Source organism: Patagioenas fasciata, chromosome 4 (assembly GCF_037038585.1).
Source record: "Patagioenas fasciata isolate bPatFas1 chromosome 4, bPatFas1.hap1, whole genome shotgun sequence".
In the NCBI taxonomy this organism is placed as follows: Eukaryota; Metazoa; Chordata; class Aves; order Columbiformes; family Columbidae; genus Patagioenas; species Patagioenas fasciata.
The window spans coordinates 18,982,903-19,004,612 of record NC_092523.1 but is presented as its reverse complement, the minus strand read 5'-3'; the positions used below and the strand labels follow the sequence as shown (position 1 = coordinate 19,004,612).

General features: G+C 36.2%; 1 protein-coding gene across 3 annotated transcripts in view; it reads left to right on the top strand.

The window, feature by feature from the left end:
* KCNIP4 (potassium voltage-gated channel interacting protein 4) overlaps window positions 1-21,710 on the top strand; it is a 430,639-nt gene that overhangs the window by 39,138 nt on the left and 369,791 nt on the right. Inside the window, exon 1 of one of the 3 annotated variants that reach the window (XM_065837024.2) lies at window positions 6,400-6,548. The exons of the other annotated variants lie outside the window; for them this stretch is intronic. Coding sequence (XP_065693096.2) covers window positions 6,401-6,548 — 148 coding nt within the window. The 5' untranslated portion in view covers window position 6,400. Of the gene's footprint in view, window positions 1-6,399; window positions 6,549-21,710 lie in introns of those variants that run through there. 3 annotated transcript variants of the gene reach the window in all.

The following is a 21,710-nucleotide window of genomic DNA, read 5'->3' as shown; positions in this document are numbered from 1 at the left end:
CCAATTTTCTCCTGTGATTTTTGGAAAAGGAAAGGTTACTCTGTACATGTGAGAATCAAGTCTTTGACATATTGACAAGAAAGTTTATTGGCAGCCATAAAGCACTACTGTTTCTCTTTACTGAGAAATATTATCACTAACATTTAACCACCCCTGTCGCTTTAACCAATTGGGGTAGAATATATATGCACACCAGACAAATGCTATAGAACAAGCAGGCTTGTTTTAGTTACCATTAACATTAAAATCCTTTCTGTCCATATCAGAATAATTGTCATCTCTCCTATCACTATAATCTCTCAGGAGGTAAACCCTTCATCTCCCTTTGGTTCAGCTACTTAATCATCCAGTGAGGCCTCATCCCAGTGTATCTATAAGCCCAAGAGTGCTCATTACGATGTGAAATTCCTCTGCCATGGTGAAGGAGCTCTCTGAAATTCCCACCCACAAATACTTGCCCTCACTTGTGTTGCTCATTGCTCTTGCTGCAGTTTAATAATTGTTGAAGGTGTCAAACTCTCTTCCTATCACCTGCCCTGCCCACAAGCACTGTGACGTAATGTGTGTGAACACAGACGTTCTCTTTCTAATCCAGGCAGCCTGAATACGACCTGGAATCAGTTATTAACCTGCATTGTCCCATCAAAGAGTCCAGAGCCAAATAAACCAAAAGAATCCCAGGGCAGTGCTGTCCCACTATTCCTGTTCTTTTTTTTTCTCCTCATTTACAATATAAAGATTCACTATGCATGAACAGGAAAGACCTATAGATGTTTTATGTATCAAGTAGGATGACCTTTTTGAGGTGATAAAAAGCAATTCTCCCTATCCTTGTGGGGTATTTTCAAATGATTCCCACAGACTTTTCAGAGTGGCTGGCACTGCTCGAATCTTCACTATGTTTAAGTTAAATTAAGATTTGCCAGTTTGTTTTCTCTTGGTAGAAGCAGAACCCAAAATTTTAATGTATACTGAAGTTTACAGGAAGATTTTGGTTCCTGGTATTACCCAATTGCCATTTTTTTGCATATAAATACTCAAAAAAATGTTGAAAAGGTCTTAATAAAAAGATGTTAATGGACTTCAAGTTAATGCAAACAGCAAAACTTTAGAGAACATTGTATAATTGAGGTAAATAAATAGTTGATATTTTTTTTGCTTCCAATCTTTTTCTGTTCCAGCTTTCAATTTACAGAAAGAAAATGAAATTTTCCTTTCCCCTCACAAATCCTTTCTTTCCTCTGCCAAAACTGGTTATCATAAAATACTATTAAAAATTGCTTCTGCTGAGAAAAAACAAACCAAACCAAACACTGCTTTTTCTCTGGAGCATCTCATTGTAATATTCCTTAATATGTCAGCAGTCATCCACACATTCATCCAGGACTGGATTCTTGCCCTATTTTTCAGTATTAGTTACTTATAGCTGCAATTTCTAGCAGCCTTAAGTTTTCAGCAGACATCACTGGTGTAACCCAGCTTCATGTTTGACATTAGGAAATTTATTTCTTCAAGACCCATACAAAACCATGTAGTTATCAGTAAAGGTTTTTGAAATAGTTGTGCTAATCAGCTAATGCAACAAAATATTTCTGTAAAGATTCTTAAAAAAAAACCCATAGAAATGTCATGTCAGTTTTGATTGCTTCATCTGGAATATTCCTGAGCCATTTCTCACTCTATAGTGATGCCTCTACTCTTTCCAACTGCTATTTCATTATCAAGTGAAGAATTATACTGTTTTCAATAAATTCACACAAAGTTCAGTTCGATCCCAAAGTTCAAATCTGATCAAATTATATTGAGACATCTTGCATACATGCTGTTGTTGCAGCCATGTTCATGTATATCTAGTTAAAAGATGTTCCCTTGTAGCTCCTATAAATATTCCTCAAAATGTCTAGAGCTGTATGGCATCACACAGCACTTACATGATTCATCAGCTTGTGACTCTCCAGAGCTTTTAACTGACATGATTTAGATCACTCATAAAAGCAATTATTTAACCATCAATAGGAAATTAACAACTTTTTATACAGAAACCCAGCCTTATTTTTGGATGTAACTGATTACAGATGAAATCTGAGAATATGACATAATGAAAGCCTGCTTTCCTTAGGCAGTCCCCATCTGCATGCATTGCTACTGTTGCAGTAGAAAGTTGCCTTTCTTAACTCGAGGCACATTTTCAGGAGGAGTGCAGGTTCCCAGTTACTTCTGTAGTAACATGTAAGGGCTCAGACCAGAGGCATTCCATGTTTTTTACAGATAATTTCTCCACATTTGTCTTGTCGTTGATACTCCCACTAGCAGATAGGTCTGTTTTATTTTATTTATTGCCTGTTTCACTACTTGCTTCCAGTTGGAAGATCTCTCCATCCCCTTTGAGGGCGAATAATCGCGGACTCCACACAATCCAATGTGAATTCAAGCAAAACCAATTTATTACAGAAACAAGCCTCCTTATATATGCAGTTATTTCCTGATCATGCGTCCACGCTCCAAGCATGCATTAATTGATTGGATATTGTCCGTGTTCACGAGCTGTCCACACGCCTGAGTCTCACTGCTGATATGTCTGTTGTTTTCAGCTTTCCAGGGTGGCCTTGAAATTCCTTTGGGCCTGGCTAGTTCAACAACAAATCTCCATCTAATAGAAACTCATCCACACATTAATTTCAAGAAAAAACATGCATTTATGTCAGAAACTGGCTGCTCGTTTGAACATGCTGAAGGCTTCAGCCTTTCACTCATCACCCACAGTTAATGTACTCCCAGAGTGCTCTTTGGCTCTCTTTTTTCATTTTGACTAAATTATTCAGTGATTTAATGCATTTTGGGAAAGAAATGATGCTGTGCAGCCTGGATTGGAATCCTTTCCACACATGATACTTTTCTCATGTTACTTAGAACATTACCAGTTTTTATCCAGTATTGCATGTAATTAATTTTCTACAGTCCTGGGGTTTGTAGGTGTGGAATTCACTACTATCTGTTTCCTTTCCTCAAAGTCAGATCACATGATTCATAGAGGAGAAAGCAGTAAATCAAGTGTATTGCTTCAGAATAGTGATGTCAATTACTTTTATAAATCACGTATTATGTATATATGAAGTATAGTATAACTTGCTTGGAAAAATTCAACGGTGCCTTGAACTTTACTAGTCTACAGCTTAAGTTTATTTTAAACTTACTATAAAATTCTAGTATAATTATTAGCACTATAAAGAACATCTGGTCCATGTATATTTCTGTTACAGAAGAGAGTTGCTATGGAGTTGATTAAGGTTTGAAGTAAGGAAATAAATACACTGTGATCTGAACTCCATAACATCTTCTGAACCATTTTTAGAAATAATAATTCCTTCGAGAGTTAAACCTCAAGTGAGCTGCTTCACATCATGGCAAATATGATACAGTTTTCAGCTGCACATACACAAATCCTTAAGATTTCAGCAAGGGTTCTACCTCTCCATATGCTCTTGAGTAGTGTCAGCAAATTTGTGCTTTCATAGGTATCCCATCTCTGCAAAGCTCCTCTGTGTTCTTGTCACTCCTGAACACCTTATTCAAATGGCAGTGATAATATAGGGGCATATCCAGTGACTCTCTCCCACTGCATGTGTACAGTTGCTCCATGTCTAGGCAGTATGCACTCCTATTTACTATCACATCATGGCATAACTTTCCCAGATGCTTGTCTCAGCTGCTGTGTCTGCTTCCCCATTCACACTGCCTTTGGATTGATGAATTTCTGAGATGAGGCAGCTCTGAACTGGCTCTCTGAGTGATGTGATAGAGAACGTTGTGAGAGCTAGCATTTAAGCTGGAGGATCGAGGATTCTGTAGCTGAACTTTACATGGGCTGGTAGTTCCTGGAAGGCTTATATCAAGAAAACTTGAACTTAAATTGCTTCAACAACACTCTCAAGTTTTAGCTGTTTGGAGCTATACTACATGATGCTGTATTCTAGTGCCGCTGGGCATAGTGTTGATTTTCTCTTTGCATTGGAAAGGAGTGATATAGATGTGTTCCATCAGAGAAGATGGATGGTTTTCTGTGGATACACTGCACAGACTCCAATCAGAAGCAAAACTCCAGTTTTCAGAGGGATGGACTCCAATTTCTAGAGTACATTAGTTTCTTCTTGAGATGGAATGTAGAAATAGTCGAGAGTATTATCTTTTAAAAATAGCTATTATTTCTATTCAACAACTAACATTCATGCTTTGCTCGTGCAACTCAACATTCTCTTCCAGGAGTCACCTGGAATTTCAGACTGAATCTTTAGGGGTGAAAATTTATTTCTTAGCACAGTAATGTAATTTTTTACAACAATGTAAAATTAATATGTATTCTCAGAATGGTACATTTGAAAGATATAAGAGAGCTTGAAGTATGCTTAAATGGGAAGAAGTTTCTCTGCTGAAGTTTCAGAATTTTCAGAATTTTCAGAAACTCTGTTACTAGATTGAAATTTAACTCACTTTGGTAGCAGTTTGTGATGGGAATACAGCCCTGACCGAAATGCTATGTCACACCATGGGAGTCAAAGGACCTGATACCAGTAAGTACTCTTCCAACAGTGCAAGCCTTGTCGAGTTCTAAGTAATGATAAGCCAGAAATGTATCATTAGATATGAATCTGAATGGAAGTGCTCCCCTTTGCCTGCCTCAAAATCATTTGTTAAGGCCCAGGCTTCTCTGCCGCTATGACCAGAATTCACTGCTGATTGATATTCTGTTTCCAGAGGCGGAATTAATGTGCTTAAAAAACTTCATCCTAGTCTGTGCTGATAGATCTCTGATGTCTCCAGCTGTTATAGGTAAGTATGTGGGTTTGTGTGTAAAAGTTTGCAGAAAGCAAGCTAAACCATAGTTCAAATGTACTAAGGAATTTTCATGTACATGAAAGTCGCAAATTTATGTAACTGGCATTGAGATTGATTCAGTTAGAAGGAAAGTTGACTGACTGAAAAAAAAAAAATACAACAAACAAAAAACCAAAAAAGAAAACCCAACAAAACATGGAGTTCTACCATCCTTTAAAAAATAAATTTCAGAAAAGGGAAACTTGTTCCTTGATTGTTTTGCATAATCAATAGAAAGTCCTGATGTGAATGCATACAGTGAGATCATGTGTTACATCATGCTTTTTTTTCTTTGGGAAGCAATAAGTTTGCAATTGAAAAGCCAGCTTCATTTCTCAAACTCTGATGTGTACCGTGACTGATGCCAATTTTTTCTTTTTTTTTTTTCTCTTTGACTCTTTCATTCTTTCTGTCTTTGGAACTTAAATTGTGCTTAATGGTGTTAGAGTCAACCTGTGGGAGAGAGCACAGTGTGAGGGAAAAGGAGGGGAGTGAAACAGGGGCCACTTTGGTGTCCTGCTCCTGGCTGGGTGCAGTTATTGTGTGTAATTAGAGTCGCTCCCCTGGTGCAGTCGATGGCTGGTTGTCAAAGAGCTGCCGCGGCTTGCAGTTTGGTTCTGTCCTCAGCAGCAGTCATCTCCGCGGCATCTTACGCTGGAACTTGCTGAAGAGCAGCTGGGGATGCTGTTTAGGACTCCTGCGTGACCTTGGCATAGCATAAAAGTCGTGGAGTGCTGGGTAGGTGGCTTTTCTTAGGTGTGTGGCCCCAGAGTATGGGTTTGGTTAGGTCCTAGTCAGTGCTGGTTGTTGCTAGTGGCCCCCGGCTCCTTCAGAGTGGCAGTCTATCAAGAAAAATAACATTGTATAGAAATTTATTGGTCTGCCTGCGTGAATCTGAAGATAGCATAGGGAAATGGTCCCCAAGTGTACAACTGGCTTTAAGTGGCTCAGCTGCTTTTCTGCATTTGAGTGACAGTGGCATTAAGGCAGCACAGAAACCCAACTATTCATCTTTTCTGGGTAGAGCAGCTGTCTTTCAATAGCAGCTAGAGGAATGCAGCTCTCCTCTATGACACTGATGTAAGGCAAGCTAAGATAGGAAGGATAATAGGTTGATGCATAGAGGATTACATTATTTCCTTTACCTAAACAACTGATTCAGGTAAGAGGTAAATATTTATTTGCCATCTAAAGATGTTATATAATTTATATCATTTAAGGAAAATGAAAGTTTTTTTTAGTAGCAGATAAAATCTTATTCCCATTTCTATTTTTACAACTACATTAATGCGCCAGATAAATAAATCAAAACAAAACAAAAAAAAATAGAATAATTCAATTTAACTTAATACTAAGAATCTAAGAGCTAAGAATAATGGTTAATGAGCTTTTCCCTTTTCCCTAGAGCTTTTCCCTTTATCCTGAGTCCATCTCCTCCCTTCCCTCCCCATCTTCCTTACCCCCAGTCTACAGATTGAAGTTGTGTATATATCCTTCAGGAAAACTAAAGGTTAAGTTTTTGTTTAGGATGGAAGTATTAGCCCCTGAGAAGAAAACACATGAAGAGAATGAAGATTTGCAACAGTATCATCAGAAGCCTGCAAACTGCAAGAAATTGCTTAGGAATTGCTGCTTGATAAAGCGAATTTTTGCCTGGAAAAGTTTGAGCTCTAAAGGTACTTTTCCTATTGAAATTTTTAGTGTGGGAGAAATTGTTGTCTTTCAAAGAATTCTAAATTTTTTTATACAGTGGTATTACTGAATTTAGCATCAGCCAAGTTACAGGTACAAAAAGTCTCTGCTGTCTTTGGTCTATTGTGCAAAGGGATTAAAAATGGTACAGCTTTGATTGAAGTTGCTTTATCATAATGTGATATAAATAATTGTACTGCATGAGCATTAATTTAGCAGCACATCAAAATACATGGTCTGCATGAAAGGTCTGCAGAAAAAATAATCCTTCGATCAGAAGAGAAATTAATAAATATAAAATCCCAGTAATTAATTTTTTTAGTTTATCAAGGCCCAACCCAAAAATCTGTTTTGATGAGTAAAACCTCTTTGATCACGGTCAGAGTATATTTACATGGAAATTACATGATCAATCCCTTTGAGGAAATGGAGAAAGGTAACATCCTGTCACTTTTCTACATAATGATGCTATGTACTGTATTTATTAATAAATACTGAAAAAAATGCTTCTTTTTAAATTGGCAGTTGTCTGTGAAACATCTCACTCATTGAAAGTCTAACTCTTTTATGAATAATAAATTAAATGGCAACCATCCTGAAGTGATGGTTAATCTGCTTCACATTATTTTCCCCAGGAACACAGTTAAGGATTTTATTCAGCACTGATTCCTATTTTAACCAACATATTTGTACTTTGCAACATCATGTAAAAAAAACAAAACAAAACAACAAAAAGCACTGCCCCAAACAACCCTTTTGTGTTTTGGCAGCGTTTTTCATTCCCTTGCATACATTTTATGACAGGAAAAAAGCAGGTCCTCAGTATATGGAATTCATGTTGAACTGAATGAAAAAAAATGCATGACATTGTTTTGTCTTGAAAAGCTAAGTCACCGTATCCTGAATGATATTTTATTTACATGTTTACTTTAAGGGATATGCTCCAGTAGCTTAGTTTCAGCATTTAGAAAGAATGAGCTGGTTAAAGACAACATACTTCTGGTTTTAAGCTGCTGTTATCCCTGTATTATCCAACTAAATACGTGTTTGATATGTCTTTTAATCTGAACATAATCATTTAGTTATTTGTGGTCACTCATTTTTAAAGCTTTAGGCTAATATTTCCAGCAAATGTGTGACTTAATCACTACACATATTATGGCTTGCTAAATACATGTTTGATTTCTGATTACTGTATCTGTTTGTACCTCTAATTCTCTACATTTTCATTTATTTTTTGTATTGTTACTGGAGCTAATGAAAGGAAAATGAATTTACTGTAACCTCTTCAATACACTCGTGCTTTTGTTCATGGGAATTTTGAACTTTGTTTTTTTAAATTGGGTTATTTATCAGCAATCTCAGTAGGCCTTAGGAATTAGCTCTCTAGAAATGAGGTGTGAATCTAATGCAACTTGCACTGGAGCTAATAAGTCTGATTCTTCAGTACACTTAAACTGGCCAATCATTTGCACCTCTGGAAAGGGTCTTAAAACAGTTGATGAGTAGTGTCTTGGTAAAGTGAACTAGCAGATATATGAATCACTGTAAAATAAGGTTCAATTCAGTTACTGTGGGTTACTTCAACAGAGAAAAAATCAGAATCTGACACATAGTTAACTCAAAATGAAGCTATTAATTTTGCTTTATCCAGTACCAAACGATAGAAAGCATGTTCCCATAGGAATGCCTTTACAAGAACCCTCAAATATTCATCAGAATCACGAAGACTACTGTCCTGAGGTACTTTCTTCAGCACTGTTCTGTTGTTCGAGGTGACCCCACTGGCTGAACAGGTTTCCTTGGACTTCAGTACTAGAGCCTACTGACATCTGTAACACATGTTGTATATGGCATATCCCACTGAGTTCCAGATCCGTCACTAGGTAAAGTTTCATACATGTAAACAAATGGAGCGTTGGCTATGGAGATGCTCACCCATTCTCTGGAGTCAGTCAGAGGTCTCCCGTAATTTAACCTTCCTCCTAGTACCCATGACAGTGCCATGGTAGCTACAGAACACCTGACTACTGAGATACTTGGTCAATATCTACTGTTTTCCGTTGGCAGGATGAAGGTGGGCTTGCAAATGATATTGTGGTGGCTCATTCCCCCTTAGTTATTCCTTTAGGCAAATCAGATTCTGCATTGGTTGTCTCAAACTACATTACACTAGTAAAGTGATATAAAAATAGTCATTAGGCAGTTGAGGCTTGAAGTTCAATACTTAAAAAAAAAAAAAAGGAAATATTTTTGTTTTCCATATTTTAGTTTATTTGTATTGTCTTGATACTGAATTTGTCAACATGTTTTAAATTTATAGAATTAATTATACTTTCAGGGGCAATTTACATTTATGAATTTAGAGCAGGCAAATAAATATTTGATTTACTGCAATGTTCAGATGATTTAAGTCTACTTCAGAATGAATAATCTTCAGTCTCATGATAAAACCTTAGGATGTCCTGACAGTGGGGATATCTTCCTGCTCTTCCCGCTTCAACATCTCTCATAGGAATGAGAATACTAAAACATAAATACTGGAAAGATAATTTCACTCAACACTTTTCTATGCAGTATTTAGACAGCATGACTTTAATGCAGTAGTGATTGCTCCCAAGGAAGAATAAGAAAATTAAAAAAAAAAAAAAAAAGCTTATTGTATTTTAAAGAAAAGTAAGTAGTTGTCAAAAGGAAACAATTCCACACTAAAGACACTATTTTAGTCCATGCTTAAGGCTCAGTAATTTGACTAATTCCCTCACACAGCAGTTTCAGAGATCAGATCTCTTGTAACCAGGGCTTGAGGAGCAGGTTCTGGTTACTGCCCAGTTTACATCAGTGAGAGCTCCATACTGCAGGGAGGCATGTGTTGAAATACTGGAGGGTTTCACTTTCAAAAATGAGCAGCACTGAAGTATCTCCTCAATCGGCAACCTACTCTGTTAACCTAGGGCAGTTATGAGTCTTTCCCAATTACTCCATGCCACAAATATACATTCTGCTGCAGGTTCTATAAAATGCAAGAGGACAACAAGTTGTCTGTCAGAAAGATAAATTTTGGAGGAATTGTACTGTTGGCTCTGCATTACATACTGCTAAAAATAGTATAAATGATCAACTGTTTATTTATAAACTTTTAAATATTGTTTACATTTCCTCAAACCATGTATTTATGAGTTGAATTATAAATAATTCAGGAATAATTCCAAGCTGTCAATCAATAAGTATACTTTTTCCTGTCAAATAATACATTTGACAAAATATTTAAGGAAAAATAATCCGAGTTATTTGAGAATTAGCTAAATGTTGTGCTCTCCCTAGGGTGCTTAATATGCTCTCGAGCCTTGGATGACTTAGAAAATTCCTGCTGGAGATTGTCAGTACTGTTTTGTTTTATTTAATCTGGACTTCTTGTGAATAACAGTTTGTCCCTGGTGGTCCAATTGCCTTTTCTTCTCCTATGCAAATATGTTGTGCAGTGCTTTGAAATCCAGTCATATCTCAGATCGCAAAAATAAATTTTCCTCCCAGTTGTTCAAAATTAACAAGAATCTTTATTAATATTGAACAGGAGTTGTTTGGACTGAAACATGTCAGTGTTAATTCTTGTGTGCCTGCTTGTGCCCCTTTATGATTGAGCAGTGAAATGATGGGGCAAAGACAATCTGAAACCAAGACACGGATGACAGCTGGGTTACATACAGGGTTAAATTATATGTCTTTTCCAATATCAGAGTTCTCAACTGCCTTAATTAGAAGCTTTCATGACTACTAATTAGGAGACAAGAGTTGCTTCCTAACTTTATACCTGAAGCAAAAGCATCTTCTTTTTGTTTGCTTATGCGTGGAGTGATTGTTACTGAAATCTACCTGGTCCTAGTCACCCTTCCATACAGGAAGAATATTAAATAAATGGCATAGATAAAAACGAGAGAAAAAAAAACAATAAATAACCAGTGTCAAGGATAGCATATCTCTCTGAGTTAATTCCCTGGTTCCAGGAGCTGCTCTTCACAAACAGACATCTCTTAAAGGATTGTTGATGTACTGTTCAGATCTTAACTTGTCCAGTAATTGAATTTGTATGGCCTGTCAGATATGTCATTTTTTATTTTGTGTCATGTTGGACTGCTGCATGTGGTTTTCCTAGGATTTTTTTCCCCCCAGATACTTTAAATGATATTGGTTTTCTGTTGCATTTACAAATTTACACTGTGAGAGAACTTCATAGACCTTCATATGGGTGCTAGGAAAAATTTGTCCTATGTACCTATAGAACTGAAGTTCATATGATTTTGCTATTTTGAGTCTGAAAGCCTCTAAGAGAAGAAAAAGGAGACACAGAGAGATAGAGGAAGAGAAGGAGAGGTGGGAGAAAGACAAAGACCAAGAACCATGTCCCTTGTCAGATTCTCTTCTCTGCTCCGCTCTAGATGGTGAATATGTAAATAATTAGACCATATGAAATCTTTCCTGAGTGCTCAATAAGGAAATTTTGTGGCCTATTACTACATGTATTCACCACTGAAGAGATTAATATATCTGAGATTTTCTGCTGTGAAAGCAAACATAGAAATCCATTTTAAAATGGAACAGTTCATGGCTTTAAGCAATACAAAAATCCTTATTTTGTAAAAACTACAGCAGATATTTACTTGGGAATTTAAAATGTGTGATGTTTAGCCCATTTTATTTATTTGAAATATGTATCAAAATGTTTTACAGTTTGATGATGTTGCTCTTGGTGCACATGTTAATCTTAAGATAGCTACCAAACCTAGGAAAAGTTACAAGATTTATACTTTATTCACTGTATGTCTTTAAATAACTTTTTTAAAAAATGAGCATTTCTCAATATTGCTTTATGTATTTCTTTAACTACAATGAGGTATGAATTAGCACCGTTTTCTTATTCAGCTCTCATAAGTTGCCGTTTTGTGGTGCCTTATGCATTTTGGCTCACTGTGCAAATACTTCATTTTATATTACAAAAATTTCACCTTCTGAACAAATATTGCAAACTTTACATGTACATGTCTTTTCAAGTCACTGAACTGGACGGAAAATGTAGATATATTTGATTTACTTGTAAAAGTGTTGCAAGTAATGAACTTTTTCATTTATTTCAGATTTTTTTCCCTGAAAGCACTATAGGACTCTGTTCTTAGCTAAATAATTTGCTGTATTAGAATAGAGATGTAGTTGTTCATAATTACTAGATATGAAAATGTTGTTTAAAAATGCTAATAAAACATGGTGGAAAAAAAAGAAAGTCATAAGGGAAAATAACTTATATTTAATATTTTTTTTTTGTTTATATTCTACAACAGCTCATTCACTCATTATAAGGTCAGATCAAGGAGTTTGTATTAAGAGGTCTGGCAAAACGGGAGCCTTGTACTTTATTCCCTTCTTGCCAAATGCTAACTCTGAAAGACAAGTCATGGCAATAGAATTAGAGGCTCTTGCTGGTGAATGTAATTTTCTTTTGAATTTGTAGCATGGAGTGATCTAATCTCTGTAAGACTTCCAATACTCTCTTCAGGGTAGCAGTAATAGTTAATGGCACAAATTAACAGGAAAGTGTATTATGCAGGAATGTTTGTTATTTTTCAGGTTATTAACAGGGGAATTGGAAAAACATTGATTTTCACAATTTAGAATAATTCCAGAATGATTATTCCAGCACGATTAGTGTTTTGAAAAGGTCTTTTATTGCATATTCGTGTACAGGCTTCCTAAATTGGGCAACGTGTGCAGCTAATAAAAAATGTGAGACTCTGACAAGTATGTATAAAATTTATGTAGGCTAATTTTTGACTTGAGAAAGCTTAATAATCAGCCTCCTAAATTCTCTTAGGAAAAAATCCCCAAACATACACCTTCTGAAGTTTTTAATACCTCTTCAAGTTTTAAAATTACTACTTAAAGGCCACAGACATGAAGAAAGCCTTTGCTACTTTGTACGTACATAGATGAAGGTTTTTACATTCCAAATGTAAAAATAAAATTGCAATAACTACTGGTTTACAGTGTGGGGAAAATTCATGCGTGTCTTTTCAGAGCCCTTGAAACAGTTAGTAGTGCCTGTAAAAGTATTATACATACTGAGTTTTTAAAGATGCTTAATACAAACATAGCAAGTTGCAAAGTGCGGATTATGAAAGTCAATTCTCCTCAGACGGAATGTGATTGTAAGGAGAAGGATATTTCATGGGAATTAGATTTCCTCAGGGTTTGACACTCAAAGGATTAAATATGCTCCACAGTTAACCCCTGAGAAACATGGCCCAGAAAAAAGGTGAGTGCACCACTTTATGGAGTTTCTGCTTTATGCTTCCCTGGCTATACAGACATTACAAAACAAAGCGTGTTTCTCTTTTTCTCTTGGAAGTTTGTTTCCTTTCTGTCAGAATGGGTTTTTATGGCCTCCTGCAATTGCCATCTTTGTAATCCCGGCATTGCAGTCACCAGGAGGGACGTGATGTTGGAAGATGAAGCATTGACTCATGGCAGATTGCTGCCTAAAAACTCTGCATTTGCAGAAGAGCACGTTAAACTCCCAAGTTTTCCTTGCCCTTTGCTTCTCTTTCTTTTTCTACTGACTGATGTTAGCACCAAGCAGTTTGCATAAGCTTCTTAAGAGATAGTGCACCGTTTTAAACTAGCTCTAATTAAGAGCTTTGGACAGGCCCTTTTTTTTAACCATTTAGTTTTTGATTAATCAGAGTGAATGTGTGTTTTCTTTTCATATAAAAAGCATGAGGAACCATTGCGCTGAATGGAAACTTTCCAGGGATGTCAGTCTGTATGCTGCATAATTAAATTTTATTTTTCCATCGAGATCATTAATCCTACTTAGCAATGATCACCTTATTCTTCAATCAGTTTAAAGTGTTAGAAAAAGCAATCCTAGCATCTTCTTGAATTTGGGTGAAGAATAAAAGGAATAGCTGATTAACTGCTCTTTATTCTGCTAGTTATATCAGAAATATAGGTATTTCTCCTTGTTTCTCTAGTAGACTTGCTGCCTCAGTATCATGCAGATATTTAAAAATCTTCTATTGCAATACAATATAGAAACTGCACACCCTGAACATGAAAACAAACTATGAATTTTTGACCTCTCCATTTGAAAACCTGATGCATAATTTTGTTTCCCCAGATTTTCCTTCATTGTCATACAAAGGTCAGTGTCCCATTTAAATTAAAAAAAAAAAAAAAAAAAAAAAAGGTTGATAATTTTTTGAAAATCTGTTGCTTAAAAATCAAGTTTGGAATATAATAAATGTAGAGGATCATTACTTCTGGGAAACTAGAATATATCCTTAATGAAATCAATATATACTTCTATGTCTCTGTACTCACAGTATCTTTGATTTCTACAGTGTCTGCCAACTGCTGCTTTTTTATTTCAAGACATTCTATCAATCAAAAACTAATAGGCTGAAGAAGTGTATTAGATTAAGTGGAAGGACTTTTATATTCATGGCATACTTAGAAAATGGAATCAATCTTTAAATATCTTGCCACTTTCCATCTGGGCATTATTCCAGCAATTTAAATGGCTAAATATATTGAGAGTATTCTAGATTAAATGGTATCCATGAATGTCTTTTTATAAATGGTATGGCCCATAAAGAAGTGAATTTGTTGTGTTTGAAGATATGTGCATTTTGTTTACTGAAGTGTACTGCATATTAGGGCTGTATAACACAACTGTGTTTGTGAGCACCTGGCCCTGGATTTTTATTTATTTTTTTTCTTTTTGGCATGATGAAGTATTATGACTGAATAAGTTTTCACAAAGGATCAAATTAAAAGGAAAACCAACATATCTTAGAAGTGGCAAATTAGGGCAGAAGAAGGCAGGGAAAACCAGTAAGAAACAAATAAACCAAAATGATTAGAACAACAAAATTACATGTTGCTTTGCCATTTTTTTTCATTTAATTTATTGGTTCTGTCACCTTTCTTGAATGTTTGTTTCCACTGGAGTCTGCAGTGTGGTCCTGGCAGTTCTGGCAGGCAACAGTTCTGACAGGATAGATTTACCCTCCGTTCAGCCCAAAAAGGGTAAGTGGGAGGACTTGGTGTTCTTCATTGCTGCAATAATGCCATCCTGCTGGGACTGCCCTGCTGTTACTTTGAGTAGCATTAACTTCTTGGCAAGGAGATGTATTCTCAGTTGTTCTTTAATTTTTCTTATCCATCCTTTTTGTGAGCAAGGGACTAAGAAAATTTTGTAAGGAGCTGGAGTTCTTCACCAAGCCATCTAAATGTTTAGTGGGCATAATGACTGTATTAGTCATATGTGGCAACACTGCAACTGAATTTTGCGAATCACTTAAACCAAATGCCAACAAACCTGTACTGTGCAGCAAAGCAGAAGGCATAATTGGTTTCACATATGTCACAGAAAATGGTGCTGGAAATATTGAACTACTTAAGCACTTTTTGTACTGTTCTCCATAACCATCCATCTTTGAAGCCAACCTGATTTATCTGTTATAACAAGCTGGGAAAAGGAAAATTATAATAGACTGACAAATTGTAAAAGTTTAATACTTATAATACTAAAAATCATTTTCTAATATGTAATTTCATTTGTGATATCTTTGGCCCTGTGACTGCAAAAGCAAGACACTTGGCTGAGTTGGGGTCATAATTCCCAAAAGTAGAGAAAATATATTTCTGACAATACAAGAACTCAAAGTCTAGGGCAACAGAAATGTGAAGCTGGTTCCATTTCCTAGTTCTGGCCTGTGGAGATGCATAGGTTAAGATTGTCTTGAATGTAACAGCCTGAGTGACTAACAGCAAGAATACACTGTCAATTCACATCATCGGGTTCCTCTGAATATGACTAGCATCACTTCATCTGACTTCCTTGTTATACTTCATGTGTATATGTATTTAAAGCCATAAAAATAGTAGAGGTTTTGAGTGTAGCATCCGTCAGCTGAGCTGTTACAATTGTCACCTTGTTTATCTTTGCACACATCCGTGTTTATCTTTGCACATGTTTGTGTTTATCTTAGTTGGTTGAGAGGTAAACTTTTTTAACTTAAGACCCTTCAGTTGACAAAAGCTACCTTCCCAAGCTGTGGTAGTTTGACTGCTTTAACTAAGTCCCTTAGTTCAGATCACTTCTGATGCAACCGAGATCAAAAATGACCAATGAGATAACATCACAGTATGTCCTTAAAATATCTTAAAATTGATCCTTGTATTTCTGAATCTCAATATTCTCTGCTGTGAGAAAAATGTCTTTAAACAGACATTATTCCATCCCCCTCTAGTTTTGAATTATACAGCGGTACAATAACATACTGCAGCTATCAGTTTCTTAGCTGTTGATTTTGCCCGAAACCAAAAAGCCTCTGCTTTTTAGTAAACAAAGTGGAAATTCTCAGGCATTTAAAAGATTACAGAAATGCTGGTAAGGAAGACTACAGTGCAGTTCCTTAGTTGTTAACGGAACGATTTAGAAAGTAGTGAACGAAACAGGAACAGAAAAGAGGTCCATATGGTTAATTTATATTGGAGAACTGGATTTTTTTCTGCCACAGAGTTCCTATGTGATTTTAGACAAGTCAGTTAAGACAAACTAGGGATTTACACTGTGTATTTATTTTTTTCTGAGTGAATCCTTGGGGTTTGATTTGCAGAATATTGTGCACTTGCGGCATTACTAACTTGGCTTTGAAAATATATGAAAGGCTGTGTGTTAAGCATTGTGAAAAGGAGCTTCCATGAGTTTCCTACCAAGTGTCCAAATTAGTCACTACCTTTGATCTCAATCTTACTGTGTCTCTGTTCTGCAAACAGTAGGTAAAATAATACCCTCTCATCTCACAGGGGTGTTGTGAATATAAACATAGTAATATTTGTGAAGAATGACAGTAGTGATGAGCATTACAGAAAATTATATTTTCAGTTCAGATTTTCAATAAGGTTTGTTAAGTAAATTAGAGGCACACAAAATGTGGAAAGAGTGAAGTTTTGAATTTGGTAAGTAAGTAATATTTGTGAAGTAAACTAATCAAAAGAAACTCCTGTTCAAACTATAGCACATTATCATATCTTTAAAATGTTGCACCACAATGTATATGTAGAAAGGGGTTGAACTAATGCTATTAGTATTTGTGATCACAGTACATTTCTTTTGATCTACACTTCCTATGTAAATAATGTATATAGCAAACTTTCAGATTTATAGCATAAAACTCACATCTTGGCTTGCAGTTCTGCTTAAAAGTTATGGGGTTGTGATTGATCAAAGGATCAGGCCCTAAGATACAAAGTGTGAGGGGTAGAGAAGGATGCAGACCTTTGGTTGTGTAATGTTAAACCTTGGCTTACTGAAATGAATGAGAATCTTGCCATAGTTTCATCATAGCAGGAATTTAATCCAATTTTCTTCATAAAAATAAATTTATGCTGAATAAGATAAATCTTTTCGCAGGAAAACAAAATATCACTCTTCTCTTGACTTCGTAAAGTTACATTTTAATGTATGCCGTATTTGTTTGAAGGGGAATTTTGAGGAAAAAGAGCTCCTTATTTTATTTTTGCTAAAAATGGTTAGTGTCTCATTTTTAGTGAGGTTCTAATACCTAACTTGTTTAACTGATATCTCCTTTTAAACACTTTATTTAGTTCATTTTATGTGAAGCAAATTATGAAATCTCCAAATCTTAGGAAAATAAGAGGAAGCTTTTGAATTTTCATTACCAAAATCACAGAAATGATAATAATAAAAAATATAATTCAGTTAAGCTACAATTGATTCTATACTAAAAACTAATCAGTATTCTATGATTGAAGAGATATTTTTAGACCAATGTACCAGCTGGTATCACAGATGGTACAGATGGCATAAGGCTTTCTAATGGGATAAAGATAATGTGTTAGCACAAAGAGAGTTGAGTATATGAACATGTGATGGTTCTTTCCCATTATAAACTGTCTAATTGTTGTAATTTTAATTGATACACAATTGATACGTTTGTATTCCACAAATCTGCATAAATACTAAGATCAGTACTTTGCAGTTGGTGACATTAGTATAACCTTAATTTGTCTTGGAGAATCTTATTTGCTGTGGTAAGCGACATCTCATTAAACCTTGTAGTTTAAAAGAAAGAATTATAAGGCAAGCTCAATATTATTTAAATCGTCTACCTGACATTTTTAAAGGGAATTGATAGATAAATTTATGGAAGCAGCTGAATCTGTCAGAAAGGTTTTATTCTCATGTACTTTCATATTGGTGTAGATATAGAAAAAAGTACGATAGTTTTGGTAATGAACAATCTTGATCATAAGTGATCAGGAAATTGTTCTAATTATTTTCTCTGAAGATCCATAGTGTTGCTGGATATTTCTTGACTGTAGTAGAGGGGCCTCACTGGATAACATGGGTTTACCGGACTTAATTTCTTTTCTTACATCTGATATCCTATAAAGTCGTGTTTAATTCAAAATATTTTTATGTGTACCCCGTTCAGAACTTTATTTTGTCACTTGTCTATTTTGCATACATTGCACAAGACATACAAACTATCTACAGTGTATCCTATAGGCCAGATAACTACAGTGGTGCTTTCAGTCAGGAAGCTGGCAAGACATTGCTGGTTTAGGTTTTTTCCTGGTGTCTGAAATAAGCCTATCTGCCACTGACAAAAGTTGCCAGTGGGCACTTTGCTGAATATCTAGCCAATTGCATCCGGATTCCATATTCTTCAGTATCCAAAAGTGCTCTATTAATCAGAAATGGATTGTTGTATCATTTCAGGTTAGACAAACCCTCCAAAAGTATCTAAGCTTTTGTTTGACACATCTATATTGCTGAGCATATTTAATAGAATTTTATACCCAAAGACTCATAACTCCGTTATTTACAGCCATTTCCAGATCATACAGAAATGTGGCTAAAGATGTTGAGATTTGCTTAGTGATGGAAACCTTGTTCTGGAATTAATTTCACACAGATCCTGAGCCTGGTGATTGTTAGGGCATGTTAAAACAAAGCAAAAACTATTCTGTTGGGATAACAAGTTGCTGCATTCAGTCACCAATCCAGAAGGAAAACTGTATAGCTTAATGCCCCAAAGGAAAATTTGTGAAGGAAGACAACACCTCAGGACAGGGCAAACCCTGCTGGTTTCCTGATCACGAGCTGCAACATTGCTCTGAATGGCTGTGACTGGAGGCATATAAAAAATATTCCTTTCTCACAAGTTCTTAAAAGTTGCAATGGAAAAGGAGAATTTTCTTGCTTTTTTTCCTCTAGAGTGATGTATTTTATTTTCATAGAACCATGGAATGGTTTGGGCTGGAAGGGACGTCAAAGATAATTTAGTTTCAACCCCTCAGCCATGGGCAGGAACACCTTCCACTAGACCACATTGCCCGAATCTCCATACAACCTGGTCTTCAACACTTCCAGGGATGGTGCATCCACAACTTTCCTGGGCAGCCTGTTTCAGTCCGTCACCTCCTTCCTGGTTAAGAATTTCTTCCTTGTACCTAATCTAAATGTACCTTCTTTCAGTTACAACCATTACCCCATGTCCTAATCACTACAAGCCCTTGTAAAACATCTCTCTCCAACTTTCTTGTAGGTCCCCTTTATGTACTGGAAGGCTGCTATAAGTTCTCCCTGGAGACTCTTCCAGGTTGAACAACCCCAACACTCTCAGCCTGTCCTCCTAGGAGAGGTGTTCCAGCCTTCTGATCATCATCCTGGCCCTCCTCTGGACCCTCTCCAACAGGTTCATTTCTTTCCTGTACTGAGGGGCTCCAGAGCTGGATGCAGAACTCCAGGTGGGGTCTCATGACACAGGAGCAGAGGGGAAGAATGACCTCTCTTGACGTGTTGGCCATGCTTTTTTTGATACAGCCCGGGAAAAGGCTGGCTTTCTGGGCTGCAAGTGCGCATTGCCACCTCATGTTGGACTTCTCATCAACCAACACCCCAAGTCCTTCTTCTCAGGGTTGCTCTCAATCTTTTCTTCACCCAGCTTGTATTTGTGCTTGGGATTGTCCCAACCCATGTGCAGGACCTCGCACTTGGCCTTGTTGAACTTAATGAGGTTTAAACAGGCTCACCTCTCAAGCCTGTCAAGGTCCCTTTGGCTGGCATCCCTTCCCTCCAGAGACCACGTCGCATAGGTCGGTGTTGTCTGCAAACTTGTTGATGGTGCACTTAGTCACAAGCCCAGGTCAATGACAAAGACGTTAAACAGCACTGGTCCAAATACCGACACCTGAGGTGTCCTGGACTGGACATAGAACTGATGGTTACTCTTGTTAATGCCATTGTTCTTTTATCATTGGATGTAAATGTATATAAAACCAGTATCTAAACTCTGTCCTGGATCCTGGCTCAGAGATATTTTAGTTTATGCACTGAAGTAAACCCTTGCACATTAGACAGAGGAGATTATGCCTACTTGTGAATGCCAAACCATCAGTTCTCTATCTAGAGGTTGACAGAATCCGATAAATGAGCTGATAAATCACCAGAAGCAAGAAGTATGTCCTACGGAAAGCAGTCGAGCATGTGAATTGTACAACAGACATCCAGAATTCTTGTACACTTAGGCAATGTAAATGATGTTTACAAAAATTTTAGGATACCAACTCTTTATTGAAAATAACGTTCCAGCCAAATGCAGCTTGTGAGTCTATTCTGTTTCCTCTCATTTTATGAGAAATACTTTATTCATATTTGAACACATTCTGAAACGAAATATGATTAAATACTAAGTTGCAAGGATTGCTGTTATTGTTCTGTTTACAGGGTGAGGGATAAAAACTTACTTTCATTTCTATTTCAGAAATGTGTTTATACCTCCTGGAAATAGCCTGTTAGGAAGTTACCTTGAAGAATGTATTGTGAAACAAAGTCTGGTTTTGCTACCTTGTCTTTTTCCACAATTAGTTTTAATGACCTTGGCAGATACAGGTTTTAACGGGAATTACCCATTAAAACACCATTCTCTAATGGATTCCAGTGGGTTCACCCACACAGGATATATTTCTATAATAGCAGTGCTTCTGATTTTTTTTTTAGGAGCCAGATCCTGCTGACTCTGCTTTTTCTACAGTGACTGAAGTGCTTTGACATAGACTGAAACTACACTGACACTTGTTTCAATAAGAAACTTAAACTGGAGTCTGAAGTTCTTGCCTTTTTTTTGTGAATTAAAATCTGGTTCCCATGGTTTTTGTATTATTAAAAATAGGGTTATGTTTAATGTATTAGGAAATAAATCAACACTACCATTTGCAAATCAGGCAAGGAGGAATTTGGGATAAGAGTAGAGATAACATACAATTATTTTGTCCCTTTCTACTTTTTTTAGTCTATTTTATTTCTCTGCTCAGGAGCTATGGGTTATGATCTCATCTTTGAAGAGTTCAGAAGAGCCTTCAGTATCATGAAGCCCATTAATCCATTTTTGATCAGACCTTTGAAATGCCAGCTGCTTTATATTCCAGTCTTGTAAGTTTTTAATAGTAATGATAATAATGATCTTTAGCTTATTTAAATTATTCAGAATAAGTTATAATAAACTTTCTGGTTTTCTAAAACTGGTCTTATATAAATTATTTCGACTTGTGTGAATCTCCTTCACAATTATGAGAGGTACTACAATTCAGTGAGAGGTTGATTTTTAAACAGCAGTTAAATTCTTGTTTGTTTTTTTTTTTTTCATATAAACATATGTCTTGCTTCTTCTCCACACAACATCCATACTGACTGTTAAAAATGCTCTACAGTTGTACTTTCTCTAGCTGTCTGATTTTGATTACATTATATACAGTTTACACCAGGACTGGAGATTCTGAAGATTTGGGAACTGCAGATAAAATTGATTCAAATCTTTGTCCTCTGAGCCACTGGTCTACACAATATGCTTGTATACAGTTGCTGAAGGAGTTGTCTTCTGCATGAGATCTCAAACTGAGTTAACTTTTTGTTTACAGTAACCAACAGGGTACCATAATCCTGTTTCTAAGTGGAAGATATATACGAGATTGTTTTGGAGCGGTTTCCAGGCTAAATTTCAAACCTTGTTTTTGCTTCCTGCTTCCTCATAGTTTTTAGGTTTGATCATCTTCAACTTGAA